The sequence below is a fragment of the Typopeltis vanoorti genome, chromosome 3, assembly GCF_054136105.1.
Source record: "Typopeltis vanoorti isolate ZY-2024b chromosome 3, IOZ_Tvanoo_1.0, whole genome shotgun sequence".
Taxonomy (NCBI): Eukaryota; Metazoa; Arthropoda; class Arachnida; order Uropygi; family Thelyphonidae; genus Typopeltis; species Typopeltis vanoorti.
Window position 1 is genome coordinate 94,719,027 of NC_143551.1, and position 13,195 is coordinate 94,732,221.

Below are 13,195 nucleotides of genomic sequence, written 5' to 3' on the forward strand. Positions count from 1 at the left end.
AAATATGTGAAGGCAGATGACAACTCCCTGGCACATTCCTTCAAAATACGTGGTGATATATTATCAAGTCCAACAGCCTTATTAACATCAAGTTTGCTCAATTCTCCATATATTTCTTGCTCACTTACAGTCAGTCTCTCCTCATCATCAACTGCTCTCAAACTCTCCATGATGTCACATTCAGAGGAATGAAAGGCCTTTATGAACTGCTCATTAAGTATCTCCAATATATCTTCTGCAGCAGTTGTTCTTATACTATTTTCTCCAATCAGTGTCATCCTTCCATAATCATTCTTTTTTCTGGCTACATATTGAAAGAACTCCCTAGGATTCTTTTTGGCTTAATTAGCTAACTGCTGCTCATACTTTACTTCTACTACCCTTACCAACCAAGTCACTCTCCTTGCCTGTTCTTTATAACCTTCATGGAATTGATTATTGCCACTCCTCATGCTTCCTCCACAATGCCTTTTTCCTCTGTATCACACATGCTTATTCTCTTTATTCATCATTTCACACCTACCTTATTTAACCTTTTGACCCATGGAATACATTTAGACATTGCTTTTTATATAGTTCTTGAATATCCACCCCCCCCCCAAGATGCATTTATCTCAGAAGTTTTTTCACTTGGTTAGATTATAAATTATATATTTAGTTTAATCCTTTATCCAAGTGTAAGCAAACAAAGTTTGCACCTGAAGTGTCTTCAGGACTGGGGCAACTTGGCAAAGGTGGACTGACTTCACATCACTTGCCTTAGTATCCCATAATGCAAAGCACATCTCCTTGCGGACATGTATAATGCTATGCATTATGGGAAGGGTCACTACCCAGACCAGTTTCAACCTTCATTGAGGTCTCTTCAGTGGGAACCAGATCCAGGTGATACCAAGATTGAAGCAATGCAGAAGTCATATTTCCATATACCAGTTGCCAAAAGGTGTCACACCTTATTATTAAATTACTCTGGATTAGAGAAAGATGTTACACTTTAACACTTGGATAAAGGATTAAACTAAATATATATAATTTACTGCATTTATCTCCTTTCCAGATTACTCCTCATTCCATGCTACATCTGCAAGATGTCTCCTCAGCTTCTAATAATAACCAGCCTTGTAGTTCCACATATACTCTTTCCTAACAGAAGTCTTCATACTGCTCTGCTGGCAACCACCCAGGTAATCACTTCATGGTCACTCTCACCAACTGGAGGGTGATTTGACACCACATTTATAATTACATCCTCTGATGAGATGATCAAATCCAAGACCTCAAATTCTTGTGTGCCCTCTGTTACATACTGCCTGAGGTTGTTGTCCCTCAAAAACTCATTTTCTTTACTTCCAGTTGCTATCTCATCATCCCAGTCTATATTGCAATAATTAAAATTGCCCATAATGATCACCCTTTTCTTATTTGTTTGGCTAATTTGATTATATGTCTGTGCAGTTAGCCTAGTGGCTATGCACTTCGTAACCATGTGCCTGGGGAAGGAGTGTCCTAGGTTCGATTCCCATCGACAACATGAGGAGCTCAAGAATCTTCCTCAGTCATAGCCAAGTTAGTCGGTCTTGGGCAGCAGGGTTTTTTTCCCCCAGTTTATCTGGAGGTTTTCATCTTGCAAGCAGGAAAACCAGCCCCGTGAATACACAAGGATTACAGTCACGAATACTGCGCTTAGGGGATGCAGCAGAGTAGAGAACCGGCTGCATTAATACACCAGTAACCCTTTATTAGGAGGAAACTCAACCCATCCTAAGGGACAGATGAGAAGGATAGGAATTTGATTATACATTTCATAGTCACTACCATCCCCATTACCAGGTCTATAACAGCATTTAAGTATTTCATTCCATTCACCTCTATCTCACACCATACTGCCTCAAAGCCACTGGCAGTATTTCTCTCATGCATCTCTACCTTGTATAGACATAACTCTTTCTCATTCATCAATAGCACTCTCCCTCCCTTTCCACCCTCATGAAACACATCATACCCTTCCATCTCAAATTTATCAAAAAATGACAGCTATAAAAGCACTTACAGAAATTGATACCTTGTGTGAAAACAATGGGGGGGGGGGGATTCATTAATCAATCTAATTGCTGTTTTCTGTGCTGAATTTATATATTTAACAAGCTCTTAAGAGTATCACCCCAGACTTTTCACAAAGAATATCATAATAAATTATTATTAAGAAATGCACAGTAAGGTGGTGGTAAAATATTTACTTCCTTATTATTATGAATTATGGAAAATTTTTTGCTATTTCTTTTTCTTATCTATAATGATCAACTTCAATCCTGACTCAGGGTAATAGCAGAGAATCTCAAATCTAAGAATCTCAAAATAATTACCGGCAATTATTTTGATTATTACGCTCTCATCGAGTTGTCAGTGTATCCACTCTCCAGCCAAAAGGCTGCGAGTTCGAAACCCACAATGGGCATGGATGTTTGTGATTGTCTGTGGAAATACTAGTGGTGGTAGGCAGCAGATGGTGTTGGTGTAGTGGTGGTTAGTTGTAGTTGGTGGATTAAGTGGTGGAGACTGAGAATTGTGAAGTGGATGTCCTTCCTCGATGAGTCTTTGGACTCTCACATAATAATAATAATTTTAGACTGTTTATTTATTTATTTATTTATTTTTTGTAGAAATGCTCAATTCACTAGTAATCGAAAGTCATATAAACTCCTGAAGGTAAACCACATTACCTTTATACTGGAATAGGGTAGCCTTCTCCATCTGGAAACAATACTTCAAGGTTTTTTTTTTTATGCATTCTTAAAAATGCTTAAAATCATCTACAGAAAAAAAGTAATAGATGCAGTAAGCTCTGTCTTGCTTTTGTCATAATGTATGAAGTTTTCAGCCTGACATACAAAAGAATTTTGTATGTCAAGCTGGAATTTTAAATTTTAAAATGCCATGTGTGACAGATAGCATGATCTATGGGGAGGTTAGTGTACTAATTTCAACTCTCTACCTGCATCATTCAGTTGGACGTACTCGTTTCACTAACACATGGCATGCTAAGTGGCTGTAATGTTAAAAATTGATTACAGTGCTGTGATAAAGTTTTTCATCAAAGAAGGGCTTTCTCCAAGTGCTATCAAACAGCAATTGGATGGTGTTTAAGGGAAAGCTTCTTCAAGACATGGGCTAGACAGTTTTGCTTAAGAAGAGATGACTGAAGAAAACATCTCTCTTGTTGAGGAGGAACTGCTCAATGACAGACAGCTGAAGCTTAAAGAAATCTCAGCAAGCTCAAGGCTTTCTAACCATCTCTTGCATCATTCATGAGAAGCTTCACGTAACGAAGCAAGGTGGGTGCCCCAGCTTCTCTCTTCAATTCAGAAGGGGCATCGTGTGTGACCTGTTCTTGCAAGTTTTTAGTGCTTTGCCAAGGGAATCAGAGAGAGAGAGAGAGAGAGAGGTGTTGGAATCCATTGTCACCGGGGATGAAATCATGGGCCTTTGGATCCTCTTTCCAAAAGGGGAAACCATGGAGTGGTACAAATCGGACGAAACACTGCCGAGAAAAGTCACAAGATCGCTCAGTCCGCCAAGATCATGGCAGCAATCTTTTGGGATTGTCAGGGAATTCTCTTGATGGACTTCAAGGAAAGGAATACCACCATGAATGCAGAATATTATGCTTCACTCCTACACAAACTGTGTGATGCCATAAAGGAGAAGAGACGAGGAATGCCGAGTCATGGTGTTTGTCTGCTTCATGACAATGCTCCAGTCCATAGAGCTATTGTTGTGAAGGCTGCAGTGAAGGACTATGACTTCCAGGAGATTGAACACCCAACCTACAGCCCAGATCTAGCAGCCAGTGACTACTACTACCTCTTCTTGAAACTGAAGAAAGACTGAGGAAGAAAATTTGCAGTGACAATGAGGTGAAAGATGCAGTTTTAGGCCATTTTGCAGACAAAAGTACAGACTTTTTTCAAGGGCATAGAAATGTTAATTCAAAGATGTGAAAAGTGTGTTAAAGTAAATGGAGATTATATTGAAAAGTGACAGTTGTTTTCTTTCTATCATCTCTAAAAATTAGTCAGGTTGGAAACTTATGGAACCACCCTCATAATTACTTCTTTTTTTAATCTCCCTATTATTACTACAATATGATAAGTACCAAATTTAATAAAACCTTCCCAGTTAAAGTCCATAACTTTCATACATAAAGACAAAAACAAAATTAGTAGATTTTTATACATTTTTCAAATACATCTAAAAGTGGAACATTGTGTCATACATGACACATGTTCCACTCTCAGCAGATCAGTGGTGAAATACATGTATTACTTCAACAGTGAATGGAAAATTTCATAAATATTTTAGAATAGTATATGCACCAACTACTTGTTTTATTAAACAGAACCGTGCATACAAATTCAGTATCTGCCAATGCAATGACATGTCAAGAGAGATAAAAGCACAAAATAGATGAATCTGAGAGATGATACATGCATAAAAACTAGCTACATATCAAAGAGTGTTCAAACCAATTTTAACTAAAGGATCTAAGAGTTGGGTTAGCAGAGTTGATTAAAGACTAGTGACTACAGATATGAGTGAAACTATGGCATCAATGGCAGAATCATATTAAAAATGAAGATATTAGGAAGGAACTTGACATTGTTAGCATTCTGGAATATCAAATAAAAGCTATTCTCAAAAAAAGCTAGAAGCTAGATTGATTAGTGTTAAGTTTACTAATGCAATGATCAGATGCAGAACTCTTGAAGCTTGTCTCCCCTCCACTACATGTTGCCCTTAGGTAATTATTATCATACAGGTATCTCCATGGAGTCAGAAGACATCGTGGGAGATTCATTTATTCACATAATACCTATCATACTTCTCCTTAAACTCATTCACTGATGAAGAACTCACAACCACCTCTGGCAACCCAATTCACCCATTCACTACCCTCCTAGCAAAAAAACTAGCACAAACACCCTTGCTAACCACACTATTACACAACTTACACTAGTGACCCCCCCTTGTTCTCTCCTTCTTGCCATGTACTAAAAAAGGTTTTCAGTGTCAATACTATAAAACCCCCTTTAATAACTTAAATGCTTCTATCATGTCTCCTCTTTTTGCCTATCGGTTAATTTTTGAAGTATACAGACCACCAACTATTCTCAATAAGCATTCCACCGACCTGCCAAATCTTTTTCACTTGCCTCTGGAACCTCTCTGCAAGGTCTTCACAATGAAATCCAGGAGTCCAGATGTGGCCTTATTAAAGCCGTCCCCACTTGTTAGTGTGGTCTTCAACAACCATGTAATCTGATGTGCTGTTTTGGTTACCTATACAATAAGCCCTCTAATCTTCAACTCCCTATGCACAATCACACCAGAGTCTCTGGCCTCATCAGTTTTCTGTAGTTGAGTTCATTCAATATAGTACACTGCTTCTGATCTCTTCCCAAAGTGCATCACCTAAAAAACATGAACACATTAAACTGGCAGCCATTTACCTTTGACCATACTGCTAGTCTGTTTAAGTCTTCCCACAGGATCTCTGTATCACCCTCATTATCTATTGCTTATAACGATTAATAGGCTGGTACACATATCCTACTGATCCAGAGTGTTTTCAGCATGTTGAAAATAATAGGTGGCTGCATTCCAACCTTGCGAAGTCTACTACAGCTACAGTTCTCATAATCTATCTGCTGCATGTTAACCCATACAGTTAGACAACTCTCTTTACTGATAAACGCAAATGTTGATTGCACCCAGTGCCACTAATGGAACAGGGCTAGCACAATTCTGCAGGGTAGCATAGGAGTGTACAGATGCAACTATATTTATGGCGAGACAGTGTAATTTCTCAACCAGCACTCATGTTAATCTGTCAATGCATGTCATCTACATTCTCCCTTACATCCCCCCCCCCACCTGGATTACAGCAATTACACATTTAGTCCTGTTGGCATCTTATTTCACACCAGTTACTCAAATGAACTATCCACCATGTACTCCTAATGTATTTTTACTCTTTCTGGCTTTAATTCTTCTGCTTTATTAACAAAACCCCTACTCCCATCCTGTTCCTTTTGTCCTCTCTGATGATACTATATCATTATGCCTTATATTTGGTTCCTATGACTATATAATTCTTGGTCAACCAAGTGTTACAAATATACCAATAACGTTTGGCCAAGCTGAGCATCTAATGTCCAAAACTTCTTTTTTCAAATACTTCTGGCATTACTATGCAATACCTCCATCCTGCAACCGCCCTTCACCTTGTATTGCTTAGCCCACTAAAGTTACGAACTTGGAGTGCTACATTTAACTTCACGTATTCACTCTCCCACTTATTAACCTCTAGGTTACCTTGACCCACACTCACCTGCATCCACTCCCCCTCTTAAACATTCTAATTTCCCTGACTCTGCACTTTCAAACTCACTGGTGTTGTGGCACCCACAACACTCTGGCAACCTATTCAACTCATTACTCTCTCCAATCAAAAATATCTAGTTTTAACACCCTTGCTAACTCAGTTTCTATGGATGGCTCCTAGTTCTCCAGCCACCAAACTTGTTCTGAAAACTTTTCTCAGAATTAATCTTGTAAAAACCCTTCAGTAATTTGTATGTATCAATCATATCATCCCTTTTTCACCTATCAACCAGTTTCTGTAATCCACAAATCTTCAACATGTTCTTGTAAGATTCATATCCTAGACCTGCTACCATCTTGGTCACTAGCCTCTGGATCCTCTCCTCCTCATTACCAAGAAATCTTGGCACCCAGATCTGCAGTAGTCAAGATGAGGTCTTATCAAGGTTCAATAAAGAGGAACAATAACCTGCTTGTCTCTGCTCATCAAAGTATTCTTCATTAACCGAGTGATCCGATGAGCTGCTTTAGCCACTTTTGCTATGTGCCCGCTAAACTTTAACTCCCTATCAATTAACACTCCCAAGTCTCTGGTTTTGTCAATTTCCTGGAGTACAGTTCCACCAATGTGGTATACAGCTAGTAATCTTCTCAACCCCCCAAAATGCATAACCTTACACTTTGCCACGTTAAACTGATATCTTTTCTAATACTTTTATGTTATTTTTCGATCTCCGTAGCGCAATTGGAAGAACGACGGTACATTGCGCCCTTCGATTGGAATAGGCCTAAGTTCGATTCTCGTCGCGACGGGAGGAATCTTTATCTGGTCGATTTCAATCGATGGTGAGTTAGCCGATCTCATACGGAGGTAGCAGGGTTTTTTCTCCCGGAAACTCGGGTTTTTCATCCCGCATACATACAAATCGGCCCTTCAGAACACACGCAAATTACAGACAAAAATCACTAGTTGTGGTAGTGTTGGAGGTGGGCGGTAGATGGCGTTGATTCGTAGTAGAGGTAAGATGTAGAGACAGTTGAAGATGTCCTCCCGCGATGAGTCTTCGGACTCCTTGGAGGTATCAGGAATAATAATAATAATAATAATATTTTTTAATGTTATTTTTCCATAGTTCATATGGTCGAAAAATAACATATTAGCATTAACCACCTTACTTTCTTAAAAAAGATGCAGGAACTATAATATTATTCCAAAGTATCTCATTATGAAAGAATGGTTCCATTCACGAAGGGCTAAACAAATATATTTCAAAACATTCTTGGCACTTTTATGTGAGCATATACAACATGTTACATTTGAATTAAGCAAAGTAGATATGCAATGCTATCAAATATACGAAGGCGTCTCCAACAATATAGACCAAAACCTATGGTCACTTTTAGACAGAATGATAAATAATAGTTTTCAAAAGGTCTTTTCTATCAGCAAACAAAGCCAAATTGAAAAATTCAACACTCTTTATGAAAAAAGTTATAAGTCAAGACCTAATCTGCCAGATAACACAGTAATCTTCAATTTCTCCGATCACGTTTTAACAAAACCAGAAGTAGTATACTTAAGAAAGGGTTTAACTTTGCTACTGCCCCAGACCAAATTCCTAAAGCAGACATCATATGTAACATAGAAAAGATAGTTTCATTTTAACCGGAACCCATAGCAAATGATCTCAGACTGAAAATTGCTATCATTCTCTCATCTTCAAGAGCTCCAAACCATAATATCACACCTTTAGAAAAAAGAGCTATGTTTAGTTTGAAGAAAAATAGAGAAATTATCATCTTAAAAGCAGATAAAGGAAACTCTACAATTCTTTTAAACACCAGAGATTACAAGAAAAACATCACAGACTTACTGTCTGACACATCTACCTACCGTGTTTTAGATTCAGGCCCCACAGGGAAAAAATCACAATAAAACAACTTGTTGCTTAATATGGACAGCTGGCCAACAGAATTAAAATGAAGATTAAAGTCATTGCATCTACTAACGCCACAACTATATGGCTCTCCCAAAGCGCATAAAAATGGAATACCGCTGCACCCTATAGTAGATGGAATTAATTCTCCTACATACTTATTATCGAAACACCGCGCAGGTCTCCTTAAGGCACACATCCATAATTCGGATACCTACATAAAAAAATTCACAACATTTCGTGGATAAATTGAGGAACATCTCTATCTCCGAAACAGACATTCTTGCAAGCCTGGATGTAACATCCTTATTTATGAATGTTCCAGTAGACGAAGTAATCGGCATTTTGAGAAACCTCTTCCCTCAAGATATTACTTCTCTTTTCCATCATTGCCTAAAATCTAATTTTTTCTTATGGAATAAAACGATTTACAAACAATTAGCAGGCCTCACAATGGGCAGCCCTCTTTCCTCCCCTTGTGCAGATCTCTTTATGGAGAAACTGGAAAATGAAATTTTGTCTCAATCAGACCCTAAACCCACAGTGTGGTGGAGGTATGTGGATGACATTTTTATTGTTTGGAAAAACACAGAAAAAGGTCTTTTTGATTTTCTTACCAAGATCAACTCCTTCCATCAGAAAATAAAATTTACCTTAGAACTTGAGAAGGACAAACAATTACCATTCCTGGATACTTTAATTAAGAAATAAATGGATGAACGTATCAGCTTTGCAGTCCAACCAACCAACACAGGTCAATACTTGCACTTCACATCTTCACACCACATTTCTCAAAAACTAAGCATCATACACATGCTAAAAAAATAGAGCCACTCGCATCACTACAGAAGATAAAGATCTCAAAGATGAACTATCCCCCATATCAAAAAACCTCATAGACAATGGTTACCCAAAAAAAATTGATCCACAAGACACTTTTCTGTGACCCCCCCCCCCCCCACAACAACAATCTGAAGAAATATATTATAAATCCACCATCGCCATTCTTTATGCTGGGACAGTTTCCAAAAAGATTGCTACACTCCTCAAGCCACATGAAATATGAGTGACTTTTAAACCTTTAAAGACTATCCGCCAATTTTTAAGATCTCCGAAAGACAGTCATGCTTTCTTCAAATGTGCCAATGTCTATAACATCACCTGTTCATGCGGTTTAAACTATATTGGTCAGACCTCTAGAAGTTTGGAAATCAGAAAAAAAAAGAACACGTAGGAGATGTAAACAACAACAGAGAAGACAATTCCGGGTTAGCACATCATTTCTCTAGGACAAACCATACCACAGAATGGAACAAAAGCTCCATGCCCTATTTAGAGGAAGATTTCCGCTCCCGAATCATAAAAGAATCCATAACAGTAATCCGTTCTAAACATAACCTCAATAGAAACCAAGGATTAATTCTGGCTGATATTTGGAAGACCCTCATAAGATCTCTAAGCACACTAGAGTTAAATCCTGCTGCTAATTACAGAACGTTCCTACATAACAGTTGACATCATACATGCTCCATACGTGTAATGTACGAATTCTTCGGTATTTGTAAAAAATACAATTGTATTCGGTTCATTCCTTCATGAACAGTTTTAGTGTTTAAGTTATTATGTATCTATTTTATTCACCCTGAAGAAGTCAAACAGTTAAGTTGGTGAAACTTGTCGGTATTTTTTACTTAGTATCAAATAAATTACTTCGACCAATATAAACCCAGTTGATGTCAATCTTTTCCATATGACATCTATTCTCCTTTGTATCCAAATTATCCAGAAAAATTTTGACATCATCATCATCATCATCATCTGTATTAACCATTGCTCTACCCAACTTCGCATCATCGGCAAATAACTGAACAGTTCCTGTCAGATCCTATGTCGTTAATACACAAATTAAACATTAGTAGTACTAGAACAGAACCCTGCAGCACGTCACTAGTCACAGACCTTCTTTTGCACTCTACTACTGAATAAATGACTCTCTGATATCTCTCCCTCAACCATCCTCCTATCTATCTCACCAACCATATATCTGAATTCAACTTTTATGTACAATTTAGCAATAACTCAACTTCTACTTCCCTTATACATTTCTTTGATTATTGTCACATTTTTGTTGGGAATACTAATTTTAGGGTGTGTGTGTGTAAAATCTCACTCAGAGTTTTGCTTTACCAAACATGTCTTTTATGCAGTAGAGTTCTCCTGCTATACATGTTCTTTTCTTTGCTAGCCATATTGGAAAAAACGTTTTGTACCAAGGCTGAGCAGTAATAATTATTCAATAATTCCATTCAGCAAATTATCTAAGCATACTGGTAATTAATGAATAATGAATAGTGTTGCAAGAATAAGGCTAATATAAGCACTGCTCACAGAATGCCATATAACTTAGGAAATTTTGAAGTTACACGTGATTAAATTGCACATGATGACTTTACTCGTGAATAAACTACTCTCTGATATCTCTCCGTCAACCATCCTCCTATCCATCTCACCAATCCTATATCCATCCCCATGTGCTGCAGTTTACTGATTAGAATTGCATGTGGAACCTCAAAGGCTTTTGCAAAGTCCAGCAGTATCACTGATTCAGTTACCTCCCTACCATCAGCATTCATTAAAATCATTCTGCCATATACATTCTTTCTTTTACTTGCAACATATTAAAAGAACTGTTCGGGATTATCTTTAGCCAGCATTACTAACTTCCTTTCATACTCTGCTTATGCCTTTCTTACCACGCTAGTTACCCTTCTGGCCTGTGCATTGTACTGTTCATGTGCCTACTGTCACCTTTCTCCTTTAATTCCTCCACAATTGTTTCTTTTCTTGCAGCTCCAGCTTAATGATGATATTCAACCATTTAACTCCCATTTGATTTACTCTCCTGACTCTAGGCATGAGGTCTGCCATTACCTCCCTCAAACACTCCTTTACCACTTTCCATGCACTATCAACATCCAGACCTTGCATTTTGACATGCCATGGCAACAATCCAAGCAATCTCCTAAGCTTGTCATACCTATCATTCCTGTAATTCCACATATACCATGTCTTAACTGAAAATTCCACAAATTTAACCACCTCCCAGGTCAAGACCATATGATCATTCTCACCAATTGGTGGCAACATGGCCATATTCATTATAGACAAATTCTCAGATGCAATTACTAGATCAAGCACTCTCAAATTCCTAGTATATTTCATCACATTCTGTCTCAAGTAATTATCCCTTAGTAACTGCATAAATTTCATTCCTTCCTCCCATGTGTCCTCTCCTCCTTCCAATTTATGTTCCCATAGTTGAAATACCACATAATAATTACCTACCCTCCACTCATTGAGTCTATTTTCCAATGCATACCATCTCCATCATCTTTATCCATCCCCTGGGCTATAGCAGCATCCAACTGTATATTTTGTTCTGTTGGCCTCAATCTCACATCAAATAGCCTCAAATGTATTATTTTCACTGGCCTGCAGTCAAACTTCTATTCTCTTTAGTTGCAGTTCATCGGCTATCATCAATAGCACTTCCCTTCTTCTTTTCTCTCTATCCCCCCCCCCGAACACTAACTATATCATCTTCTGTTATATATATATATATAAAGAGAGAGAGAGAGAATAACTTCCTATCTCTACTTATTAATGTATTCTTCAACATCCAAGTAATTCTCTGAGCTATTTTACCATTTTGCAATATGTGCTCTGAACTTTGACTCTTTACCAAATCGCTCTCTTAAATGTTAGCCTCTCTAAAGAACACTTTATTCATTCCTCTTCCTCATTTGCAAAACTTGAAGTTGTCAAATGATAGAAAGTTTTGAAGTTTAGATCATGTCTTTAAACATGATGGTCTATGACATTCACCAGTAGGATAAGAACAACCTTCAATGCTAGCAAGGTGAGGTGAGATCTGTCTCCTCATAAGACAGATCTCATCTCACTTCTCAGTACATTCTGATAATCTCACCTGTACAAATTATAAATTGAAACAACTTTAGAATATTATTTTCACATTTGGATGGCATACAACAAATATTTCTAAAAATTGATTCTATCTAGAATAAGATAATCCAGTTAACAAATATCTCCTATCAGAATACACTCCAGCCAATCCCTCTCCCATGTTCAATTTCTGCAATGTAGTTATTTTCATAAGTGCTGTTCTATTCTAAAAATATCTCTACTGAAGTGGAGTTTCCGTCATTCCTCCGCTTTTCTTTAAGTGTACTCAACATCCATTCGCAGTCCAGCTGCTTAATTTGGAAAATAATATGCTATACGTGCTCAAGAAAAACACGAGTAAGTTCCCTCTCTCTTAACCAGTGAGATTGGTATTTCAACATCGTGTGTGGCATTCATCTCTATGCATAAGATCATTTTATACTTTCTGTATAGTCTTCTATTCATATCTCTACCAAAAGTCAGAATGCACAATTTCTATCTATAACGACAATTTTTAACAAACGTCAGTATAATACCCATCGTTTCTGAAGAAATGGTAAAATGTTATATGTTAAAAAAAAATATTTAAAAAAAGGAGGAAAAAAACAAATCGTATTGTTGATGGGATTATTCCAAACCTGTCGCTTGTTTACTGCGTATCAATTTATCGTGACAAGTCATGCAATTGTTTACATCGAGTTCTTCACATGCAGTATTAACCATTGTTTATTTGTTAGTGGCAATCAAAACAGCATACGATTACCTTCGGAATTTCCATCACTATCATCACCACCACCAAGCAACGGTAGAACGTCATCCGCCATCATCACTGTTTACTAGTAAGCATGACTGATAACCGCTACCACATGATCTGAAATAACCATTCACATTCGTTTTCGTGTCTTAGTCCACTT

At 37.6% G+C, this 13,195-nt stretch overlaps 1 protein-coding gene across 1 annotated transcript in view; it reads right to left on the reverse strand.

The window, feature by feature from the left end:
- The window catches only part of LOC150108394 (protein cereblon-like), a 293,909-nt gene extending 280,769 nt beyond the window's left edge, over positions 1-13,140 (reverse strand). The window contains exon 1 of the mRNA XM_090415815.1: positions 13,045-13,140. Coding sequence (XP_090271941.1) covers positions 13,045-13,108 — 64 coding nt within the window. The 5' untranslated portion in view covers positions 13,109-13,140. The remainder of the gene's footprint in view (positions 1-13,044) is intronic.
- Between the last annotated feature and the right edge of the window lie 55 nt (positions 13,141-13,195).